Genomic DNA, 26709 nt, shown 5'->3' on the forward strand with positions numbered 1-26709 from the left:
GAAAATTAGACATCCCATTGTATGCTCAAGAACCCAAACGTGACGGATTACGAAGTCTAAAGATAATTGCCACTCCGTCTATAACACCTCCTTGTTGGTCCATACGGCATGGAAGATATCAAACAAAATAATAATGAGGGATTATGGTTTCTTCTCTTTCTGAAACCTTTTGCAATTGCATAACAAAACCTTGCAGTTGAAAGTAACATACACGCCAAATGAATTCCACAAAATTTGCTTATATTAATTTGAGGGGATTTGCTCAGAATGTGGAAGTTCCTTGCCTCATCTTGACAGCATCATGAAAAACACCACAAAACACATTTACGTTAATTTTGTTGGCATCGCAGGTATATTTCTAAATTTGACAAAGGGCCTCATGAGATTTCATTGTGTCAAATTTACAGTTTATAGTCATGTTCATAATTACTGTACTCGTCAGCAAAACTTGTTCTATAATATACCTCGTACGCGCACCACCTTTGCACAAAACACTGTTATTTATGCTGGTCCTTAGCTTTGGAACAATTTACCAATTGATGTTAAATCTGCCCCCAGTTTATCTGTATTCAAGCAAAGATTTAAAAAAACACCTCCTTGCATCTTATGTTGATTGATGATTATGACCTTTATTAATGACCAACGTGTGTACTTACGCCTACTTGTAGTTCTCCGTTTTTATTTCTTTTCTTCTCTTCCTTCCCCATCTCCCTCTTGTGGTTTTTTTTTTTTTGTTTTGTTTCTCACGTCAGCCCTTTATTTACTTTGCAATTCACTGTATATCACCTCCACTCATCTGCATGTAATATCTTTTTATTTAAAGGGACCTTGATTAACAAACTGTGCTTTCTCAAGGCCCTACGCAACATTCCATGTAAACATAAACCTATATAGTTCATTTTTTGTAACTACATGTATACAAAACAAAGAATGTACTTGTCCCCGCAGTGATCGACTGTTGTTGGAAATGACTTGTACAGGGCTACATGCCAGTGTCATGCAATGCGATTGTGGTAGGAGGTACTACAGTATATAGGCGAGACTAGTATGTACCTCCTTGGAGAGCCACTGATCTCTTCGTAACTATAGACCACTATAAAGATCAGCGGCTACATAATGCACGCACTGCAAAACAGTTACTAGTACATGTAGTATATTATCATCCTATGTCCTCTTCAAATTGGCACCGGTCTGGACAATCTTCAGAAATCCGGCCCACACTTCGTTGCGTTTGATTTGTCGGACATTCTCCCTGGCTGTTTGGTGTGAACCTCTTCTTGCGTAAGTGATGTATTTTTGAGAATACCGCCTTATATTTTGCCTTTTGACAGATTTAATGTTAAGGAATATATGTTGATATTCTCTAATCTATCTTGGCGTATCGTATTGGTTCCATTTGACATTATTTTCATGATATTTTAGGGCATTTCTTGTGCTTTGACAATTGATGACAGGCATGGTTTGACCGCAGTCCCATATACTTATTTTAGCGTTTGTCTGTGACGTCGGTCGTATAAAGCCAAGCCAAGCCCAGCAAGAAACACGAGAAAGGCAAGGCAAGGTCTAGAAATAGATTCTATTCATGATCCCATTACAAGGCCAGGAACATGATGGTGGCGGTCATCACGATTACAGTTCTTCTAACTAAGAAGTTAGAGACTGTAATTACATAGCAAATCTCGTGTACATTTTAATATGTTCACCTGCCACAAGGTCTCAAGGAGAAGAGCAGAAGGATTTAGAGTAAAATATCCCGTTTGCGGCAGTTTAAGCATTGTTAAGAGTTTTTCCAACTTGTAAACAAATCAGGCAAATTATTTTCAACCATTTCATATATCATAGACAAGATTATTCATTAACGCAATTGTTTTCATGAAAGAAATTTACTATCGACCGTTGACCAACGCAGTTTTCATGATTTACCAGGGCAAAACCCGGCACAATTTTCGCCGATAAGGGCGATATGCGACGTAGTATTTCTGCTTGCGGCACGATGTACAATCCCTATGCAATACGCGCGTGCTCCGCGATCTTTAGCTGAACGCCTCACGTTCAGCTTTCGCTCCCATCCCGCGCAAGCGCAGTTCGTTTTGCCTTTGGCAGCCTCATTTGCATACACTCTCCATTCATGGATGGTTCTCTGCTGCATTTCATTGGCTGTTGTAGGCTCTAATTTGAATACGTTCCCACAATGGTTTAAGGCATGTGTGCAGCGTGAATGCTTGCGACTCAACGATCATCACGACACCAAACTTGCCATATTACCTTCAATCGTCTGTTTTTCGAGAATATTTTTGCACCAGTGGAAAGCTGTGAAATTGGTCCTGAATTTGAACTACTTCGCTCTTTGGTAAGTTGTGATTTTCTTTACATATCACGTACGAAATTGAGACTTGCACCATACGAATCGTTGAAGTGTATACTGTGTGTATGTACCTATGGGATGTAAGCGTCAGTTCTGTGAACAATGCGTCACCCCATAATGTATGACGAGTAGTGCAATTTAGGTCGCCATCTTGGTGACGTATACGGGTAGATTGACAGGTTGTGCGTGAAGAGCCGAAGCTGCGAGGCGTACTCGGCCATTTTCCGAGCGGAACAGCTGATTCGTGTCGAAGCATGCTCGACGGGTTCGTGCGTTTTTTCCTCTATCGCCAACGGCCTAACTGATCTATTTATAGTTTCGAGATTCAAGTTGTGCAAGTTGTAATGCCATGCCTGTTGTTCGTCGTTTGAATACTGTTGCGTTGTGAATGTACATGTATTTCGCGCTCGCTCGCAGCAAGGTGTATTAAAGTTATCAATAACGTTTCGTGTGGGTATCCTACATGTAGGTCCTAGTACATGTACAACCATCATCTTTCCAATCAATCTTCTTAATGCTACTAGTTAGGCAGATGGGCTACACACCACTTTTGTGTATCTAAGTAACATATCGTTTATAAATGATAGACTATTGTCGTAATGACAGTAGGGGAGACTAGTATATTATGCTAGTCTCTAATGTCAAAATACAAATCAAAATGAGACTGAAGTGAAAGATGCTTTTGGTTTAAGAATTGTTTGTTTGTTTGTTGTTGTTTTTTTTTTACCTAAATCAAATGTGACTAAAATCTAACTCATTAGAGTTCTAGATGATAATCTTCTTCTTTTTTTTTTTAAACAGATGGGATGGCTTGAATCAAGTTTTGACATAATGAAAGGGTAATCCTCATTTATAATAGCTTCTCATTTACTTAGGATAACTGATATTTAGGGATTATTGATGATAATCTTTCATACATCCCCGTCATAACTTTGTATGTGTGTGTATGTGTGTCTGTCTACTATGTATAATTTGCTGTGGATATGCTGGCAACTCGCTGCTGTTTAATTTTAAGACACATGCGTGCAATGTCATCGAGATTATTGGACGAGGTGAAACATACAATTTCGGCCAAGTGTTGATCACTTACAGTGACAATTGGAATATTGTCACTACCAAATTGACTTGGGTCAGGTCGAGGATGACAAGCTGGCTGATTGTCATCTGGCGCCCAAAGTCACACAGTCGAGTCTAGCCTCAACCAGTTCTCTCTGTATGACAAGAAAACTACAATTGTACACTTATTGATAAATGCATTTGCTCTATCTAGTTGTCTCATTTACCATTGTGATTTTTATGTAAAAGTACCAGCTAATACTGTAGAGGAGAGCAGGGTCTGGAACCCTTGCTCGAGTAAATGCTTGAAAGATGGGACAGTTGTTTAATACAAGTAGGCCTAAATATTAGGAAGAACATTTGCAATTGTCGCAAAAGTTTAAATGAAAGTTGTAAAGAGTTGAAGTTTATGAGATAAGTTTTGGATTGTAGAAGATGATTCTACTAAAATTAAGCATAGCTATACTTAATGTTCCATAACTGAATGACACATTTCGAATGTAGGGTCCTATACATATCCTTATCTTTCAATATTCAGTGTACATGAAATTATCTATGTGCTTAAACTTGCAGACTTTTCAAGCATTAGGGGACAAGTTCACCTTCATAGACATGTGGGTTGATTGATTGCAGCAATATTTCTAGAACACATCAATGAGAATTTGAGGAAAATCGGACAATTCGTTTAAAAGTTATTAATTTATGAAGTTTCTGCTCAGTCACGGCTGGATGAGAAGACTATTGTAGCATGTGATGTATGAGTACAACTATATAAAGATTGTAATTTATAAACAGGGTTTGAAATTGGCGATGGTCCGCTGGCCATTGGCCACCCAAAATCATGTCGGACTAGCTAAAAATCATAAAATTCTGAAGTAACTAGTCCGTCTGGCTAGCCAAAATATTGCTTCAGTGTCAAAATTGATTCTAAGTAGTCCGCCTGGCTAGTTAAAAAAAAAGTTAAGTGCGACCCCTGATAGTGTAAAGAAAATTCAAAATATTCTCACTTTCTCACATGATAAAAGAACACTTGACTTTTCTCTTTCAGAAAGTCAGGGGGAATATCCCCCTAACATAAGTCAGTAACAAGTCAAGGAATGTGCACTCTGTTCAAAAAGTCAAGTTTTGTGAAATTCTCTTTTTATTTTTCTTATATTGTTGTACGCATGTGACATCATACACTGTAGTAGTCTTCTCCTCCAGCAGTGATTGCACAGATATTTTAAAAATTCATAACTTTTAAACATATTGTCCGATTTCCCCCAAACTTGCACTGATGTGTTCTACTAACAGTGTTGCTTTCACTTAATCCACATGTATATGAAGGTGAAAGTGTCCTTTAATTAGGCATGCAAACAGCCCAACAAATTGAATAGAATAATCATTATACGTACATCTAAAATTACATATTGCAGTAATAATTGTCACACAATGTTTGAAATTTCTCGAATCTTCATTGTGTGTAAGTTAGGTTCATTTGTTTGCTTAGAATGAAAATGCCGAGCTACATGACCTTTTGAACTTAAAAAAAAAAAAATGTCTGAAATGTTTTGAATGCCCAAAACAAAAAAACTCTTTCATTTCTTGGACATTCTTTTGTTCATGCAGATACAGATATAGCATGCAGGTATACCGTATAATTCCCCCCCCCCCCCCCCCGGAAAAAAACCCCCACAAGCCAACTGTCTTTAATGATAACCTTGATTATTGTGAATCAAAATGCAATTTCAGGGTATGAGACTTTTTACCTACATGAATATCTTGCAGGAAACCCCATTAGATTTGTTCCAGTGGTCACAGAGAAATTGGGATTTTTGTAAATTCCCTTCCCTGCAAGTTTTGTATGGAGACATGATATCTGTTCACTCCTTACAAATACAAAGTTGTTAATTTTGGTCTTGTAAAAAAAAATTAAAAAATCTCTTGAAAAATGATCAATGCAAAAAGTTGTGATTGTAATTTTTTTTTTTTAGGGGAGACATGGTGTCTATGCAATATGATAACCAAGTGATTATTTTCTTTTCTATTCTCAGCATAGCATGGAAGTCACAGACTTTCACAGAAAGGCTCTGTCACAGGTGTGCCGTGTATGTGGTACACATGTGAAGAGCATCAAAAGTCTGTCTTCAAAGACGAAGTACCAGCAGCTAATCCTGAGCATCTATGGCATTGACATTGAGCTGGACGATGAGAGCATTCATCCACCCAGGATATGTTCATCATGCAGGTACGCACAACAATGTTTTTTTTTTGTGTGTGTGTGTGTGTGTGTGTGTGTTTTTCTCACTTAAGCAACTTTTCACTTCTCACTTAAACAATTTTGTGTATGTACAGTGGACTCCCGTTATAACGAAGTCCTCGGGACCGGCAGTTTTCTTTCGTTATAACGAAATTTCGTTATAACCGAATGAATAAACAATAAAAATATATAGAGTTGATAATGTTGCGGCCCTAAATTTTATTTCGTTGTAACCGGAATTTCGTTATAACCGTGTTCGTTATAACGGGAGTGCACTGTATACTGTACGTCCATAAATCATAGTCAGTTCTAATATCCAAACACACAATGATTGATAAGATAACAGTGCATATCAAGCTGCCACTTAATAAGCTCCATGTTTTTTATTGTCTATTTGTTGTTTATAAGAAAATTTTGATATAGCTTACGAAAAATGCTGATCCTGAGAACTTTGTTAAAACAACATTCAACTTAGCCTAATACGGCATGTGATAGTAATGATTTTTTTATTGTTGTTGTCCTGTTTGTCTTTAGATCTAATCTTAGAGCATATGAGACAACAAATACAGGATATCTTCATTTTCTCGGTGTCATATTTTTTTTTTGACTCAAGGAATTAATTGGTCTATTAACTTGTAGGAAGATAAATTATGAAAATAGTTTCTTCTGCTTGAATTTCAAATCCTAATTCTACTGCTTTTGACTTTCCTGTTCAAGATTACTGTAAGCCCAAGAATAGACATAAAATGGTATTACAGAGAAACTTTCAAATAAATATGTTCATATAATCAGCTCTTCAGCACAAACAACAATGTCAAAGTCATTACAAAGACACTGTATATTGCAGTTTTTTGTTTTATTGTGGCACACATCAATCAAATTGTGCTGAGTGCAAATTTTGGATTGAACCAAGCATTTCATCACATACAGAGTACTGTAATCATTTCCCTTATTGTTTGCAGACTGTGGATGACAAGAAGCAGTACCCGGCATAGTGAAGGAGCTACCTATCCGACGAGTGGCAGGAATCTTGCAACCTTCTCTGTACATCAGGAGCCCTGCTCAGTATGTTCCTTGGTGCATGCTGCGACAAAGAGGAAGTCTGCAGAGTCCGAGTCACCATCTCTTTCAAAGAAGTCAACAAGGGACGTTGATGATGAGCCAGCTCCTGCCAGCAGTGCTGCCCAAGGTGACGTGCCACTGCTTCTCACACAACCAGTCGCATCTGCAAGCCTGTCCAGCCTCCCATCATCTTCAAAGGCCACAGACTTCAGAGAAATACGCCCAAAAGAACTGAGTGATGCAACACGTGTGCTCTTCTCCCCTGATCCAGGCTTAACTCCAAGTGGGAGAAAGCGCATTTGGAATGCAAAGGCCAGCCTCCATTCTGTGCGGAGTGACCACGCAAGGAAGAGAGCACAGGGAGCTGTGGATCTGATATCATCATATAGTTCTACGTACAATGAAGATGAGACTGACCTCACGTTCTACCTCTTACACAACAGACTGAAGGCGACTAATGATGAGAGGATGAATAGTGTGAGTAACAGCAGTTTCGAGATATAATTTTAGAATCTGCAATTACAAAAAATTATATACTGTAGGCCTATTTGAATCCATTATGCATTTAAACCCCTGATCATTGATACAGTTGTTACACTGTGAACAATCAGGTACAAGTTGTACATGTATTAACCAAAAAAAGAAAAAGAGAAAAAAGTCTTTTCTGTAATTTTTTTAATACTCATCTTTGTATTTTAACCATTTGCCTGCCTCACTTGCAACTTGACCTCATGGAACATTAGCTAGTACAACTACATAAGGGCTATCCAGCCATCTTTTCAGATGAGAAATGAAACAAATAAACACACTATTCTCTTTTCATGTATCTTGTTTGATATGAGGGTGTTTCTCTGAATAATATTGCAAGTCACACGAAAGCATTATTATTATTATTTTTTTTGGGGGGGGGGGGGGTTTAATTGTGATGTTTTTTTGTTTTTTTTTAATGCTGTATTAATTGTTTGTCTTTTTTTCTATTTCCGCTTCATTTCTTGTAGGTTCGAGACCTCTGGACCAGCAGTGAGAAGGGTAAACTCACTGTAGATGACTGCATCGCGTTACGAGTGGGCACTATGCTGACCAAGGGGAAATATGCAGAGGAGTACCGCATCTTAAAGTCAAAAGGGGACACTTCACTCAAGCCACCCAGCGCACTCAATGACAGAGAGAGTGCATACATGCCAGGCAGTGCCAGATTCGCCCTCATGGACAGTGGCAACTACAGTCACCACACACCAGTGAAGTCACTGGCTGCGTTTGATGGTAACATCCAACATGCCACCTACGAGCCTCATCGTATAAATGAGGCAAGTGACTTGAAAGAATTCATTGAGCCAAATTGTGCGGGAGTAGCTTGGAGCTACACGGAGGCTGTGGCAAAGACTTTGGAGGAACTGGACGAGAGCCTTCGAGAAGGATTCGTCAAAGCGGGTCTTGACCCAGACGATCCGTCAATAACAGTCCATACAACCATCAAAGATGGGGCGGATGGAATGGGAGAGGTGGCAGTGCAGAAGTCGAAGGCGGACACTTTTTTGCCCGACAAGGCATTCAGGGCATCTTTCGTCATCCTCAAGTGTGAGGTGAAACTGAGTGATAACACAACAGTAGTTGTGTTTGAGGAAGAAAAACCCAACTCCGTGATGGTTAATAGACCATTGCTGGAGGCACTTGGGGATGAGAATTCTCCGTCAACTGCGACTGTTCTCTTACGCCAGATGGAGTCGGAGAGAAAGTTGCTTCATCATCACACAATCAAAGTTTATGCTGGGAGTACTACAAGAAATCATCACATCACCATATATAATTCCATGATTGACGAGAAACTGGACCGATCACTGGGGGGACTGCAAGGGAGTGGGTCAAACTACATATGCACACTCTGCTTCGCTACAAAGACAACAGCCAAGAGCCAACTCGGATCATTCCAAATCACTCGCACACTCAGAGACACAACGGACACAGCCAGCTACATCGTCACCAATCCAGACAAACTAACAAGCAATGAACTCACAACAGAGGGCAAGGGGGTCAAACGAAAACCAATACTTACATCTGAACCCAAGAACAAGCTCCTTGATGCAACACACGCCGACATTAACCTGGGACAATTCTTCAAAAAAATAATTGTGAGAGAAGTGGCTGGTGTTCAGAAGTGGGAGGCATCTGCTGATGTGAAACAATACATTGATGATGCAGAGAGACGACTGGACATTCATCTACGTGAGTCCATTGGCCTGGTCCCATCCTTAATGATGCCAGGGAACTATGCACGGGATATGTTCAAGGAGGAGAACGAGGCCACATTCCTAGAACTGATGAGCAATGCTGACAGGAAAGCAGCCCTTCAGTCTGTTTTGCAGAAATTCAGAAATCTGCGAAGGGTGTATCGTTCACACAGTCCCGACAAGGAAGATGTTCATCGATACAAGGAAACGGCAGTTGCTATGGGAAATGAACTTCTGGACAACTTTGATTATGTGAACTGGCCAAACTACTTGCACAAGGTGATTGAACATCCACAGGAGATTCTTCTTAGTGAAGATGGACCAGGGAGCATTGGCAGCTTGAGTGGAGAGGGAAGCGAAGCTGCTAATAAGCTGTTCCGGAATCTGCGGGAGAACTTTGCTAGGAGAGGAGATGTTTTTGGAGGTTTGCGGGATGTTCTGTGGTTCCACTGGCTCTATACGAGTCCAAAATTGCTAAGACTTCGTGCAGTGACCCGTCGGAAGTACAAATGTTCGAAATGTGGTGGGGATGGACACAATGTAACATCGTGTAAATCAAAGCCTTAAGCATTGCCAGTCATACTTTGTGAATTTCATTTCATCAACACAGTTTATCACTGGAAGTTGTGAATGTAAGAGAATGACAAACGAATCTTTGCATGTCTGCCAATGCAAACAGTAAAGTGACCAATAACAAGTACATGTACAATGAAGGCTAAAAATTAGATGCAGCAACTTACTTGTTGTAATATATGGGGAGAAAAGTTCAATTGAAAATGAATATTTTCTTGTGCAGGTTCAAAGTGTTTTGAAAGTAACTGACAATACATACATATGTAACATGCATACGTATTTGTTGCTGTATGATTTTGTTTCATCCGAACTACATGTAGTAACAAAGGAAAAGTCTATGTACATGTAACTGATGAGGAATATTTGAATATTTGACTTTCGGGCATGATAGGAAGCCTGATGAGTTAGCTGTCAATATACAATCAAAAATCCATAATAGAGGTACATGTACAATGTATTTGTGATTTTTGTAAAAAGGACTGCATTTTCTTCCAAATAAGTTATGTTCATTTATCTTGAAAATGTTCATCACTGTCAAAGTTTACCATTCTAGCGTTCAGTGCACTGCTGACAAAAATAATGCTCTGGAATGCTTGTCAGTTTGAGGCAGTAGGTGTGGAACCATTTCCCACACCGCGGTGTCTCACATTGCACCCACTGAATTTCTGTACTCTCTGCTGATTCTCCTATCACACACACTGCAATGTCACATTGTTCTGGCTCGAAGTCTCTATCTGATAACAGCGAGATTTGTTTTGATGTGCCACCAAGAGATACAAGACAGTCGGGTGTTAGTTTTATCAGAATGTGTCCTGCGGTAGCAAATAGTGTATGTTGTGGTTCGTTCCCTGTTTTTGGCAAGAGTTTGTACTTTTTCCTTCTCATGTCAAGTACAAACACTCTTGGGGAAGCACGTGGAGATGTACTTGGGGTTTGCATGGAGCCATGAAGTTGTTGAAAGCCTCCAGAAACCATGATGAATTCACCCATCTTTGCTGAAGCATGGTATGATACGAAGATCTTAGGTGTATTCGCAACATCAGGCATCAGAGTAACTGTTGAGAGAACTGCATGGTCTGCAAGTTGAGAGTTCATTGTCAGTACAAGTATTTCATTGATTGGCTCCCTGTTACTAGGGACATTTCCGAGCTGATCAAATGTTACACCACCAATAAATGCTACAACAAGTTTGCCATCCATTTCGAGGCACTCAGCAGTGTGATATGCCCTTGCTTTCGTTGATGGAACTGTAACGGTCCTCCAGGCAAAGGAACTGAGGTCCAATATGTAGAATGCTCCATCTCTGCAAGACTTCTCCCATACAACATTGAAGCTTTTTCGTACTTCCTGGTATGCAATCCCTCCAAAGAGCAAAGCCTGTTTTGTCTCTCCCAGTTTGGTTAATGTGTGCCCTGTTCTTGCTGTGGTAAACAGTAAATATATAAAATAGAAGCATTTAATATACATGTGCACACATGTAAATGTATTTGGCGTTTCTAGTACCATACATGTACTATCTTGTATATGAGTTGTATTACAAATTGAGTAACAAACAAGTGCATTATTAACAAGGGATTGATTTGTACAACAGTAAGAACTTTCATTTGTCTACATAACACACATTCAAGTACTTCTCCAGAAGATTGGTACACTGTATATTGTAAATACACTCTTTGTCTGGACCTGAAGGAGTTCATAGTTTTCATTGTTAAGTATTATTCCTTTTTGAGTGTACATCTATTTCAATGTACATGTAGAATGAATTCACTACAGTCAACCTTGCTTAGGCTGAATAATCGCCCAAGTCAAAAGTCTTTTCAAATTCTCATGTCTTTGTATTCTATTGATTTTAATCCCGCCTAAATTGAATTTCTTTAAGTGTTTTTTTTTTTTCTTGTTTTTTTTTTTTTTTTTTTTGAAGCTATGTCAGCAGTTCAAATATATTTGACTTGGGCGAGTTTAACTGTATACATATGTATGATTTATTCCTTTTTTTTCAGCTGAATTCTCAGTTGCAGATTTATTTAATACAATTATGTGTTCAGAAGAGCAATACATTCTGATAGTGACAACTGATTATGAAATGCATATGTGCAATGAAAACCATTTAAAACTGCCATGCTCAAACATCTCTAGTGGCAGGTTATTGGTCAACCTATTTCAAACTGCTTTTGTACTTCTCTTTGCTTTTTCTTTTCTTTTTTTTTTCTTCCTACATTCAGGTTGTTTGATTATTGGACTCTGTTCGTGAGACTACAGACATTGAATTGACTGTTCATGATTTATTTATGTGTACCTGAATGTCATGGTTTATGTGTAAGTTCATTGTAAGGAAATCCATACCACAGAAAGATTGCAATACGGAATTAAACTTCTGTAACAAAGAAGAACATTTGGCAGTTATCATGTTGTTACTAGTATTCAACTCTTTGCCTACCATGTGGGATGGTTCCTGTTTGAGTCATAACTGGGTTGCCTCTTCTGGAAGGTACCATGTTTTTTTCTGTTTGAATGTATGTGATGTCAAAAAGTGGAGCACTTGCTGCGCCACGGCGTCCTGCTTCCTCTATAATGATGAGATCATCATGGCACTCGTAGTCAACAAGATTAAGGCCTCCCCAAACAAATAGTGCACCATCACTTTCAACCACCGCTGGTGATTGCAGAGGTGGCATTTGTCCCCCTGTATGAGATAAAGAATGTACAGTGGGCAATGTCAAGTTATTTCATACATATTCATTTGTAAACATACATGTGCTCCCTCTGAGTGGAGAAGCATCTATACAGACTAAAACAACCGTTGCAGAGAAAATAGTACAAACAATGTACACATACAAATGTATGAATACACCCGTAGTGTCATGCATGTGTGTGTGTGTGTTTGTGTGTGTGTGTGTGTGTGTGTGTGTTTGTGCGTTTGCATATGATTGCGTGTGTGTGGGTTGGGAAGCTAAAGCAAGAATTGCCGGTGAATGCACTCCGGTTTTTGTTTCCCCATTTTTCCCCTATATAATGGGCCTACATAAAACACTCATGCAAATTGTATGTATTAATCATGCTTGGCCGAAAACGTCTTTCTCGCAGATGCGCAATTGCGCAAACAACAGAATTATATTCAAACGAATAAATTACCCATGCTTAAACCAAATAATTCTTTAGGAATAATTAGCGTTTATTCATACTAATCAAAATATAAAAGATGCGTTAATCTACACATATAAGCACCTAAATTTAGTACAATCTGCGTGCAAATACATGTAATGTATTCTTGTGGATCGTTTGCACAAAAATTGCCAGATGTTGAGATTATAACTTACGCTAAATTGTGTACATTACTAGTATGCATGATTTAATAAAATGTACAGAAATGCATTACAGTGCACAAAGAACACACGCATTTAACCAGCGTGTATTTTGAAATCGGGGCTGAACAAAAACCCTCCCGACACTATTGTTACGGCGTGCATCGATTATCGGTACTTAACTTGTACATGTACATAATATGTACGTAGTTTTGTTTATTACTATATATATTAAAGATAAAAGTGGGCCTCATCAGACTGCATACTGTGCTAAGGAGTGTCATTCCGGTACAGAGAATAGGCGCGTAGGCGAGATATACGCACCTTTTGTTTTGCACAAGATAACGGATGACAGAGTCACGTCTTCATCATCGACCTCGAAGTTGTATTCAAGGATGCAGCTCGCTGAATCGGTCCAGGAACTGTCGGCACCTCGGCGAGCTCCACCAAAACTCAGGACTCTCCTTGTCTGCTCCCCCTGACTCTGATTGGGATGGGTAACAGCACAATGGCCTGCTGCAGGATAACTCTCACCCAGCTTCAGACTAAGTTGGGTTTTTTTCCTTGATATTTTCCTCTTGTTTTCTTTCGATGCCTTCAACAAAATCAATCCATATTCATCGTAAACATCCATTCTTCGAAAAGAACCAATCAGTTTAACTCAATTCGAATGAGATGTGTGTGTGACTCCCGCCAATAGTTTTATCAAACTCACGGGAAGTGTTCTGCCTTCTATACTCTGTAACAAAGCACTTGTGTCTACTCAGCACTTTTGCTCATCAAACTGATGTCAACAAAGTCAATTTCACTGATAAGAAAATGCCTTGTTACGTCATGCCGAAGACTTAATTTCTTACTGCATGGACTTGGGTCAGGCATCCAATGGTTGAGTAGGACCATTGCGGCAAGATTGGGTTGCATCGTTACTTTCTCTCCCTCTTCCCCCTCCCTCTCTAAGTAACCATCTACGCATGACATTGTTTCTCTTTCTCAATGAAATTTTATCACAGTTTTGTGTGTAGGAAAATCCTCTGAAATTCTCATTTGCGAGCCTCCGCTCATAAATGTGTTATTACTACTATAGTAATCTGAAATGTAATGATGGATAGAGTAATTCTTGTTATTTGAAACAATCTAAAACAAAAGCTATTAACACGACTGTAGTTAATATTGGCGGTGAATTGTGGTCTGTGTCTTATGATTTTCCCCCTTTTTGCTTGTGCATTTTATGCATGCATACATATGCCGACTATCAATATTGACTCGCTAGGCCTCGAATCAACATCTCTGAATTAAAACTGAGTTTTGCCTCTGCTCTGCAAGCCACTGGTGTGTCTGACTTGATGGCCTTTTCATTTTGCTATAATTTAGGAACATTAATATGACTGATGAGGTGCTCATTTTAACTACCACGAAAAATTTCACAAAAAAATCTTGTACATATTGCAGTTATATCCAATTATTGCATGCGCGCAATATGAAAACTACTCAGAAGGTTGCAGCGCTACGAAGAGTCGACAAATTAGATGTTTTTTGTGTGTTTGTCATTATACTAGTTTTGTATCTAATGCCGAATACTGTGCGAGATTAAGTATTTTCGTGAATTTTGTGAGTCGGGTATACGCGAAAAAGACTCGCGTGAATACTCTGATCCCGATATGAATGTGACTAACATGTAGGCCTATCCCTATACTTTTTCTCTGTGTTCAATACAGTACTCCACTATCGCCAAAATCATCAGGAAGTCGATCGCAATTCGCGAAAATTTAGATTCGCTTGGCGTATACATGCAGCAAAATTGGCGGGTCCACAATTTGCCCAATCTCTTTGAAAAGGGGTTATTATAAGTAATTACATAGCGTTATTTTATAAGGCATATCCAAAATGTAGACCAATGTCACATGTGTATCGTTGATGCAAGTTAAACCTCGTGGGATTTTTTTTTTTTTCGATTGACGGCGCATATTTTGATGACGAACAGAGAGAATCCTTAATATCTACAGCATCACCTTTTTTTTTCGTTTATAGCTCTTTGTATGGAGATAAATGCATTAAACGAGATCACATGGTTATTAATTACAATCCTCCCGCGATCGGCCGCCTCTCGACTCAAATTTGGGCTTAAGTTCACTTCTTTCAAAATAATTATTGTGTAATATGTTTGCATGGTACCTCAATTGCTCACACACACTTTACATGCAATAACATCAATTTGGCATAGCTTTTCCTCCAGTGTCAAGTTATGACACATCATCAGGCAGGTAGGCAGCGCAGCTTTAGGCCCTTACTCTTCCCAGGTTTTTAATTGTAGAGTGAAGCGGATACCATAGATACACGTGTATACATTTCAGTGACAGACCCTCCACCCCCCCCCCCCACCAAAAAAAAAAAAATGTCATTTAGAATTCATAATAAAAATGGTAAAATTGACAGTTTAAATTTGTATACAGTAGCCGAAGATACGCTGTATTGCATGATTATATTATGTCCAACATCAGGAAAGTGGATTTCCACGCATTTTATTCTGTTGTATGATAGTTTTTGTATTGATAGGCCTATACCGGTACTGTAGTTGATGCGACTAGATATAGGCCAGTTACGTGTAGGGAACAACCAACTGCCATGTATTATGTGTGCTTTAACAACTAACAATGCCAAAAGGCAAGATCCCGCCGTTTTGATCAAAAGATAAAATGGATTTTAAATTTCCTTATCGTGCACACAGGCTGCCGATGACTTACAGCTGAAATCAACTATGTTTTAATCAATTTGAAATCTTCCTAAAATGTATGAACAAGGCAAGATCCCGCCGTTTTGATCAAAAGTTAAAATGGATTTTAAATTTCCTTATCGTGCACACAGGCTGCCGATGACTTACAGTTGAAATCAACTACGTTTAATCAATTTTAAATCTTCCTAAATTGTATGATTGTAGTAAGTTGATTTCTATATAAGTCTAAGGCAGCCTGTATGTTTTAAGGAAATTTAAAATCGAGTTTACCTTTTGATAAATTAGCTCAAGGCTCAAACAATTAGTGCAACTGTAATACAAGTTCATTTTCAAAGAATCATTTTCTCGTAAATTTGATAAAGTTAAAGACGTTAGTGATTTTTAAATTTAATCTGATACTGTAGCATGTTCATGGCCAATCGGACCGTCGACACCCACTCTCTCTCTCTCTCTCTCTCTCTCCGAGTACATTTTTATTTTCATCCTTGAAGAAGGAAAACATCTAGATAAGACAGACAAAGCAAACAATCACAATAAGTGCACAGGGAACCTGCAGTCGACAATCGTCATTTTCTTATATGTTTTTAATACATTCGTTTCTAGGGGGGAAAATACATGATGCATGTCAAGAAAATATCAGCAGCGGAATGCAACACCGTCTGTTACTCCGTGTCAACATGCACCAAACATACTTGTACTGTTTCAAATCAATCCAGCATACCACGCTAACACATATTGCATGCTCCCGCTCCCTTTTATACCACTTGAACTACATTTTGTACATACACTGTATAATGAGTACACGTTCGTGATCGTACACAGACAGGCAGCAACCTCCTTGATAACATGTGTACAATCAGGGAGGTGAATCAACATGTACGGTCACGAGAGTACACTCCAGCACATTGTACACTAGTACACACACACACACACGCACACAAACACATTCACAGTGCACTGTCCACCACCACGCATACGTACGGGTACATCGGCCAAAATTGCGATGCACAAGCAGCTGAACTCTGCGTGACCTCTCCTTCGCCTCGCGCACACGCAAGCCAGGGCAAGTTCGGACTCTCCGAAATTTTCCGAACGCTCTTCCGACAGTGCGCGGAGCCACGACCGTTAGCACAGAGCTCCGCCCACATGGGTCAAGATTCGGTCAAACTTCGATACGCTCTGTCACACAGCAGTGGAGGTCGCGCGATCAGCCAATGAAAGCCAGAGAACTTTCTGTACAGCAACGGGTGTAGTAAGTTGAACGTGCGCCTTCACATGTCTCGCGAACATTGCGTAAGCGCCAATTCCCATTTCGAAAGCACGTGAAAATAGCGCGCGCACATGCATTGGCCGCAAACAAGATCGCACTTCTGGCAGTGTTGTTGATGTCTTCCTCGTGTTTTTCTCATATTTTTCGATGGTAACATCCACTTTCTGAAAAAAATGGCGGCCCACATCGGCTCGCGAAAATTCTATTTTACAGGAGGATATGTTTTCAAAATCCATGAACATCGAGAAAACGAAAAAAAATCCAGTTCCTTGGACCATTGTTTCTTAACTGTTATGTTAAGAAGTACCGAAAATTTCATTTTGGATGCGATATGTTGTCATTTAGGTGAGAAAATTTCACTTTCGTCAGTGATCATGCCCATTTTATCGGTTGGTTTTTGTTGATTGCTAGTGTGTTAGTATATGTGTAGTGTGCCTGTAACAGTGCAATGCTGTGTTTAGCTGTATATTACCGTGTATGTTGTACCTGCCGCGAACGGCTGCACGGCCGCTTACTGACGCAGTTACTCTATATAGAAATATTATAGCTAGAGTAAAATGTAACATTTCAGTTTTCATTAAACTACAAGGTGCAAGGCGATGATTTGTGTTGTATTGTGTTCCACAAGTCAAATGATTTGTTCTCAAAAATGTTTTAAACCCTTATCATGTGGGCAAGACCATCACAAGATGTGTGCGATGTTCACAAAATCTTTGTGAAACCCCAAACAGGCAGCCCCCGAAACTTTGGGAAATGTCTCGTGTACATGTTTCGTGAAATCAGCCAAGTTTTTCCGATCATGTTACATTATAACAGCAATAACTGTTTGCGCATCCCTTTCAGACATTTTCAAGGATGTTTGGTGCATGTTTGGGGGCAAATCTGCACCCTTGATGTATGACCTCTGTAAAGCACTACATTTTCAACAATGTTTGTGGGGTACACTGTAGTGTACAGGCTGTAGGTCATCAAAACTGTCGGCACACACACAACAGAGAAATGAAAGGGAAAGAAAGGAGAAATACAAGAAAGAGAAAAACTTCACCTTAAGATGGCTATCGATCTCCTTGGAAACATTTCTCCAATTATCATTTAAAAATTTGCATAGTTTGCATTTCTGTTGCGTGTTTTTCGTGAGTGTACAGCTGTACCCTGCAGGTCCTAACTGACTGTACTTTAGCAATGGTACACACGACATTCGCACATACATAGTGAGAACTTCGCACAGACTGCGCAGGAATTTATCATTTTTTTCAGCTTCATCGTCGAAATACATTTGCATAAAAACTTTTCCGAATGTTGGAGTTTGCCATTCGCATCCTTCACAAATCGTTCGCGTACTCCGCGAAATCAGTCCTAAAATGGGGTTATCTCACTGAGCGGCAAATGTTTGCAAATGTAGCGAATTCTAGGGAATTTTAGGTTTTGCCAGGGTTCGTTAACAGTTGCAATCAAATTCGCAAACAGTTTACATTGTCGTAAGTGGCTTTTCTTGTCACAAAGGAATTTCTAACATGTGCATTTTTTTTTTTTTTTTTTGGGGGGGGGGGGGCCAAAAGAAAAAAATGGTTACCACAATGAAAACTGTTTGTGAATATGATTGCAATTGTTTACAGGGATATCTCACTGTGAGGCAAATGTTTGTGAGCATAGCAAATTCTAGGGCATTTTATTTTCCGCCAGGATTCATTAACAGTTGCAATCAAATTCCCAGACAGTTTTCACTGTCGTAGACAGTTTTTCTTGTTGTAAAGAAATTTTGAACATGTTCAAATTTTCTTTGCGACAAAAAAAAAAAAAAACTGTTTACGACAGTGAAAACTGTCTGGGAATTTGATGCAATTGTTTACAAATTTGATTGCAACTGTTAACAAACTCTGAAATCCCCTAGAATTTGATGCACTCGCAAACATTCGCCGCTCAATGAGATCGGTACCGTACCTGATTGTGAGGGTTTTTTCCTTCTTTTTTTCCCCCCAAACCCCGCAGCGCCACCCGTACATACCTTGCCTCTACCCTGGTATTTGTACATGAAATTTATGCTCTTCTCAGCTGGACATCAAGGATAAAGGGGAAATTAGGGTAACTTGGATTCGACCCTTGGGAGTGCTTTATTACAAAAATAGTGTATTTTTCCCTTCGTTTTTTTTTTAAATGAAAGAATGCTTTATGTCCATGCTTGAATGACGTACACGTATGGCCTGGTGGGGTGGGGGGGGGGGGGGGGCTTCGACTTGTGCTATGGAAATAACATGTATTCACACAAATCTGGACTCCAAATTATCTTCAACATACAATGGTTGTAGCTGATGTTCAACTTGTAAAACTTCGACTTTTGAAAGATTATTTTAAAGAAATAAGTAAAGAGAAAATTGGGATTTTTCTGGAGCTTCGATTTGGCAGAGTTTTCGACTTGTGCAAGGTCGACTTAGGCGAGGTTGACTGTACTTGTGTTTTCATGCTGAAGTCAGTGCTTACAGTGCAGTTCATACATGTGCAATACCATGGTGGCTTTCTTGCAATTTTTTCTTCCCTCGTGCTGCCTTGACATGTAGCGGTGCAGTCTCGAAATGTGACCTTGATACATAAAGGCCCTATTTCTCCTTCTCTCTATTCTGTTTTTTCACACACGTGTGTGTGTGTGTGTGTGGGTGTGTATTCCTTTTATATGTGTGTATCGCGATGTGCTTGTACATCCCAAGTGAATATAATCTCTATTATGTACATTGTATTTGGCAGTGAGAGATCTGTACATTCCTTTTGATGTAAATAACGATGGCACGTAGGAATTGATACCTTGATTCTTTGATACTATAGCTGTCGGCGTGATGGGATTGCAGGGAAATCTAGTGAGGTGTCATCACAAACTGATGCTACAGAAATAATCAATAGAATAATATTTTAAAAATAATTTTTGTATTTCACTGGGACAGTGTTCTACATATGTACTTCAAAATGTCTTGAAATGAAAAGGCTTGTTTGAAAATTATGGTGAATATTGTCTAATCCAGTTCTAGATAACAGTTGCTTTTGTCAGTTGCTTCTACTGTGTTTTACCCCTTTATTGATCCTATTAGTGCATCTGAAATATTTGGAACTAAAACAAAAAAAGTTATACCGATCTTTTTTCATTGTAGACTTCATACATTGTACGTCAGTCACCATCCATGTACAATGTAGTGTAATGTTTCATGTACAGTATACACTGTATAATAATTACTCTTTTCAACAAAATTGCTATTGTTGTTTCAAGCCAATGCTATTATACAGTGTAGATTCCTTCCCCATAACCTATGATAAAAACACAAACACACACACACACACACACACACACACCCCACACAATGTATACCTCACTTATGAAAAAACTTGGACTAAGTTCAAGTACAGTTTAATCCAGTGACTCTTCAATGTTTATGTGCTGTGAATACATTCCGAGTACATGTACCACGTGTGGATTCACATCACTGGATTCGATGAAGAGTTGCACAAAGAATTTCACCCAAATTCCAACTTGTATATTTTATCTGAAAAGTATGTTTTGGTCTAACTTTGGCAAATGAAACAATTTTACACACAAAACCTACAATGTTGTAGTTCAAGCTAAGATCAAATTATGTCCAGCTCAGTGTACACACCACAGGCTTGCCCCACGACAAGTAGAATTTCATTCATAGAGATTTACTTTTTAATGCGTGGTGCTGTGTTAGATTTTTTACAAGCGTTCTGTTGTTTGCATGTTGTGTTTCCTTTTTGAAGTGAATACTTATGTCTGTGAGCTCTCGCTACTCTCTTTTGTTCAAAGAATATCTGCAGGTAACTGTCAGCTCTCAGAGAAAAGCAACCATGGGTCACAAGTTTGGAAATTTGGCCAAGTTCAGGGGAGTGATCACCTACACTCTTTCACCCCATGAACAAAAGGCATTTGCTGGGGCCTTCAGCAAGGGCATCCCAAACCTCTTCAGGAGATTCAGAGCAAAAGTTTTCATTGTCACGCCACGTGAGTATCCCAGCTGTTCCATTTTTATTTCAAGTCAATATCTATTGGTAAAATTGTGCTGAATCAACAGATATATTTTGCCATCCTCATTAAGAAAGTTTCATAATTGAAGTCAATAAATTGTATGTTTGTATGATGTTTTGGCATCTCTTGCATGTTTAAGGGATGGTTAGTATTGGTTGAGGTGATGATTCGGCCTTTAACTTTTTGCAAGGTACTTTATGAAAGAAACCACTTCATGAAATATTAAAGAACACACAATATTGTAATGGAATTCAAAGTTCATTTGATGAAAATCAGTTTTGAAATGGTTGAGATATTCAAAATCAAGGTAAATCAAAGTTTTTCTCACAAAAGGCAGGTCCCACCTTTTATTAGAATTGCTTTGTTGTGATTTTCTCAGCCATTTCAAAACCAATTTTCATCAAATAAACTTTGAATTAGTCTTAGAATTATATGCTCTTCATATTTCATAGGAGGTTTCTCATTAAAAAAAAAAAAATCATTAAATTTTTGGAAACATGTAGCCCCATCTCAACTGAAACTGTACAATCTCTTAAAGTCATTCAAAGTGGGCACCTAGGTATTGCAAAGAAAAAAACTTGCTCCAGTTTCACTGCTTAAACAAATTTGCTGGGGAAAAGTCCATGCAGTCATTTCTTTCAATCTGGCTAATTTCTAGGAGGAGTCCTGAGTGTACCTGGGCAAGTGTCCATGGGAAATGTGTGTTGTAGTAAAATTGGCTCATCCTCAATGGGCCAAGATACATGTCATTCTCATTCAGCCGGAAATGTAGTCTCAAGAATGTGTAGATGCTTTGGGGAATTTTCCTCCCTTGTGATGGGCGACTCTGTTGCATCTGAACATATTGTTATCATTTGAGAAGGATTAGGAGGGGGAAAGTTAAAGTAACTTGTCGAGGCATGGGCATCCTTGTTGCTGTCAGTTGAAACATTTGGTTAGCATCAACTTTATACACGTAATCCATTCGTCCTGCTTGACTGCAATACATACATTGTAGCAAGGGACTGACCATTACTGCATGGCTCAACGCATTACATTCTTTCTTTCTTTCTCCCCGTCTCGGCAGCTTTTGTTCTTGCATATCTCATCTACTCCTGGGGCATGAGCGAAAACGCCAAGTCGAAAAGGAAGAGCCTAGCAGACTTCGCTGCCGACGAATAACCACAGTCCTCTGATGCACTCATCACACGATTCGTCCTCCCTGTCCACAGTGCTGTGTGTCCTCAGGCTTCCTACCATGCCATGTCATCATGTTGGAGGATTGTCACCGTGGAAACATGGACTATTGAGAGTTTGCGCCTCAGTGAGGACATAGAGGACAATGATAAATTATATATTGTATCTTGGTTCAGATTGAATTATTGATGTAAATAAGAAGTGGTCTGGCAGAGCCGAGAGAAGGAGCAAGTGCAAAAATAGAAATATTCTGCCGCTCCAGTTTCTGTTACCGGGACATGTTTTTGTTGCACGCATATTATTTGCACAGCATACTGGTCCACATAGTGTGCTTACATTTTAATCAGTCCACAAAGTGTACAAGGCATTTTTCATCAAATTTTTCCTTGAGGATTGTAGAGATCAGGCAGTACAATGTACACGTGTATTTGATCAATTCTGAATTTACAAACAGAAATGACAATAGTGAAAGTCACAGATTGCCACAATGTTGGATATTCCGATGTATTACATTGTGGTTCAGCCCCCGATGAGCAATCTGACCTGCCATGACTTCTCTTGTCTTTGAATGCTTGTTGAGGAGATAACAAGAATTTGAAATAAATGCGTTTGGAAAGTTTTCACATGTGAATCTACACCTGTCAGGAACTATCTGTTATGTGTCACTACATGTTTATCTAAACACTATCTCTCATTGGTACAAACATGTTTGAGCATTTACAGGAGATACCTGTAAGAATGAAGTCCTTGGGCCCAGCAGTTTTTGTTTGTTGTAATGAAATTTTATTAAAGCTGAACAGTTAAGTATATAAAGATATGTAGATGATGATTTTGGAACATGAATTTTTACTTCATAGTAACAAGTCGTCCACTGTACGACAAACTCACAAGGACACGTGTGATGCACATTTTGTTTTTCTCCATTTACTTCCTCGCCTGCAGGAAACTGGGTTCACATACAACTGATGATTACCAGAATTGAAAATGTTATTGCTACTTTTTCTGGGAATTTTGAAATTCTCTAGAATACAATACAATGTATTCCATTTCTTGTAATACGTATACAAATCTATATACATGCACCTGCATGTATACATCATAAGTGCAGACGCAACTTATACATGTATCATTGAATGACCACTTAAGTTGTTGAGAGAATCTGAAATCTGACCTTGTTGCCTGCTGCATGTGTACACATTGGCCCAAATTCACAAAGATGGTACAATTGAAACCATGGTTTAAACCGTGGACAAAGACTGTAGTTTTTTATGGGGCGCCAAGTGTTGCATGGCCTATTTCGTTACGAAATCAGTACGAAATGGTCATTTCGTTGACAAAATGACTGATTTCGTAACAAAATATGCCGTGCGACACGTGGCGCTCCATACAAATTGTCCATGGTTTAAACCATGGTTTCACTTGTACCACCTTAAACGTGAATTCGGGCCATAATGTCCACATCATTTGCTGGAGGTTTTTTTTTTTTATATATACATTTTTTTTTTTTTTTTTTAGAGAGAGAGAGAGAGAGGGAGAGAGAGGGGAATGAGACCAGGGACCCGTTGCATAAACGTTACTGTTATGGTAACTTTGCCATCCAATTGTAACTACCATGGCAACAATACTCAACAGCCAATCAAAATCAAGAATTCCATGGAAGTCACCATTAGATGGCAAAGTTACCATAATAGTAACTTTTATGCAACGGGCCCCAGATGTTATACACTCTGTAGAACAATACAATATTCTATATGATATGTTTATATTTAAGTTAGAAAGATACAGATAGAGAGCAAGATTTTGATACAGATTGAGAGAGAGATTGTGTGTGTGTGTGTGTGTGTGTGTGCGTGTGTGTGTGTGTGTGTGTTTGTGTGTGTGTTTACCTTCAGTATGTGTTGCAGATTCATGCACAACTTGTTACAAATACCTTTAATAGATACGCTTCTGTGTGGGTGAGTGTGTGTGTGCATGCGTGTGTGTATGTGTGTGTGTGCGTGTGTGAGCATATTTATATACACCTGTACATACATTTTCCTTTAAACATCTGGACCAATACGTCACTAAAATCTGTGTGATCAACTTTATCATGTCGTTATTATGCAAACACTACAGTTATGTCTAAATGCACAATAATTACAATGAATGAGTAATTAATACATGCCCAGAGTAGAAGTGATTAGAGAAATTAAAAATGAACAAAATCAAAATACACTAGAATTAAAGTAGGAATAATTTTATGCCTGTTTTGATAAAGAAAAATGAACATTGCATGGTCCTTTTGATTCAAGTAGATGGAAGGTTGTTTTCCTACACATTCATCTTATTACTAATGGGAGATACGAACATTGTTTATTCTTTATTTGATTTAATATCTGCATTCCGTTTTCATAGAAGAATATAACACAAGATCAATTGACGAAGATATTGAGTAATACATTGTAGTTGAATCTAACAGAGGAAATACTTGGAAACGGGTACTGTAAATGATTCGTTCCATTTTGTTCGTTTATTTAAGTACGACAAAAAGAATCAGCCAAAGGCCATTAAATTTTTTCAACATGTCCGTGTATGAATAAAAATAGCGAAACAACAAAATAATCAACAATACAAGACAAGAATTTGAAGGGGGAACTTAATCAAATACAACAAACAAATTCAAAAAATGGCGAGGAAAAACGAAGAGCTTGCTTCCAAGAGGCACTAAATCCATCATTTTTCCATGGATTTAGCGCCTTTTGGAAAGCAAGCTCTTCAAATATACAATTTCAAGATTCGAAAACAAAATAACGAAATGCATCATACAGTCAGAATGAGAAATATGATCGAATCTAATGTACAGCACTGTATTTTTTCTTGATAGTAACGTGTGTTCCTTTTTTTTTTATTTATCGAGTGCAAAATCGCACAAACACGCTATGTTGAAGTTAGTTTTTTGTTGTTTTTTTTTTTGGGGGGGGGGGCATTTTAGTCTTCTATGAGCGTGAAACTCGCATCTAAAGAGGATTGTTGGAAATACTAACGCGATAATAAGGCTTCAATGACCACTCGCGTGGTAACCATACATACTGAGAAAATCTTCTCATGTTTATGATAAAGGTAACGTCGATGTGGCAAATGTCAACTCGCTATCAACACGAAAAAAAAAACGAAAAAAAAAAAAAAAAAACATCATCTTGTGAGTCTTGTGCGAGAGCTGTGAAGGACGGGAACTTGACACTAGATGTAAATACGAATAATGCCTCTGGATACGGAGTGCGCGCACACGTACGCTCACATGCACAAAACTACCTGAAGTATTGTTAACAATTTCTTTCTCTCTCATCAGTTCAATTTTATTTAAAGCATTGAGAGAACAAACGTTATCACTATTCGAATACAGCAGTCTTATTTTCGTTTGTGTGTGTGTGCACGTGCGTGTGTGTGTGCTTGTGTGTATATATATATATATATATTTTATTACATACGTCGTATGAATCGTCTATAACAGTCACCTTTAATATCACTGCGCTGTGGGTTGTTTAGTGAATTGTATTACAGTTCTCTTGAATATATCGATTTGCTTGTAAATACCCTTTTATAGACGATAGTATTTATAAAATCTTCTACGGGCGATTTTCTCTGACCTCTGTTGTTTTTTTGTTGTTGTTTTCAGCCAGAACGTATCGTATTCCTTTTCATTAAATTATCTGTGACGACAGGACAGTGAAAATTTGATTAGCATTGACCAAAACGGGGCCTAACAGTGAGAAATAAATACAATGCCCAAACATTTTCACGTTTGTTCAGTTTGGGTTTTTTTCTTCTTCTTCTTCTTTGCTTTTTTTGGAATTAGGACATCGTCAGCTCAGTTTGGGCAATCAAAGTTTGCTAAACAACACTCTCCTCAGAAGTAACGAAATTGCATGTGATGTGATCGACAATCCTAGGGTCTTCCCTCGAAGGATAAGGAGTAAACAAACCTACACCGGACGACATAGGCGAATTGCCCTTTTCTAGAAGGGTAAAAGAACAAAAACGATGTGGATAAAGACCAGATGTTCTTTCTCGTTGCCTAGTTGATTCTAAGGTCACTTTAGATTGTAATTACGTTTCACTCGATTTGATCCTGCGGGTATTCCACCCTTTCATTGGTAAGACTTGAAAATCATACTTAAAAAAGCGTGCTCTCAAAATGACTTTCAGATAACCCTGCTATGGGCGCGAATTCAGATGATTCGGTAAATCAAATTGTATAGCTGACAAAGTTGACAGAAACCCAATTTGAATTCGGTTATCGGCATGATAGGGTGAAATAGAATGTCAGCTCATTCCAAAGTTTTTAACGATCGGAGGTGAGCAGTGAGTCAGTGACATTATCTCTTCTTGATTTTTATTTTTCAGCATAATGCTCCTGGCTTTTACAAATTATTCTACAAACGTCTTGCTCTCCTCTGAGATAAACCGAATTTCATCACTTTCTTCATATCTTTTTGTGTGTCTGTCTGTTGTTGTTTGGTGGTTTTCAAACGGTATTTCAAAATGTGCAGTGCCAGACGTTTTCAGCGAAATTTTTGCGATTTTGATTTTGCTTTGCAGTTTTTTTCTGACGAACACCTGTAGTATAGGCTTACATCTTTTATGTTGTCGAGCGAACGGTGTAATATCCGTGATGAGAAGACGAAAAGCGGACAATATAACAGA

General features: G+C 38.7%; 3 protein-coding genes across 4 annotated transcripts; 2 read left to right on the plus strand and 1 right to left on the minus strand.

Annotated features, from left to right (window-relative positions):
* The first annotated feature begins 1237 nt into the window (after positions 1–1237).
* LOC140234733 (cytochrome b-c1 complex subunit 8-like) lies at positions 1238–22657 on the plus strand. Of its 2 annotated transcripts, none has more exons than XM_072314768.1 (3): positions 1238–1281; positions 20632–20826; positions 21917–22657. In XM_072314768.1, exons 2-3 carry the CDS (start codon positions 20673–20675, stop codon positions 22009–22011), a joined length of 249 nt encoding a protein of 82 aa, XP_072170869.1. In that variant the 5' UTR covers positions 1238–1281; positions 20632–20672; the 3' UTR covers positions 22012–22657. The 2 variants fall into 2 exon arrangements, with proteins under 2 accessions (XP_072170869.1, XP_072170870.1); XM_072314769.1 differs by having other exon boundaries at positions 1239–1281; positions 20643–20826.
* LOC140235432 (V(D)J recombination-activating protein 1-like) lies at positions 5461–9564 on the plus strand. The gene is made up of 3 exons (XM_072315459.1): positions 5461–5648; positions 6623–7199; positions 7721–9564. The coding sequence occupies exons 1-3, from the start codon at positions 5461–5463 to the stop codon at positions 9515–9517; spliced, it is 2562 nt and encodes an 853-aa protein (XP_072171560.1). The 3' UTR covers positions 9518–9564.
* On the minus strand, positions 10063–13619 carry LOC140234709 (uncharacterized). Its single transcript, XM_072314743.1, has 3 exons — positions 13150–13619; positions 11961–12206; positions 10063–10944 (listed from the first exon to the last, which is right to left on the minus strand). Exons 1-3 carry the CDS (start codon positions 13457–13459, stop codon positions 10073–10075), a joined length of 1428 nt encoding a protein of 475 aa, XP_072170844.1. The 5' UTR covers positions 13460–13619; the 3' UTR covers positions 10063–10072.
* Positions 22658–26709: the final 4052 nt, after the last annotated feature.

The sequence above is a fragment of the Diadema setosum genome, chromosome 11 (assembly GCF_964275005.1).
Source record: "Diadema setosum chromosome 11, eeDiaSeto1, whole genome shotgun sequence".
Taxonomy (NCBI): domain Eukaryota; kingdom Metazoa; phylum Echinodermata; class Echinoidea; order Diadematoida; family Diadematidae; genus Diadema; species Diadema setosum.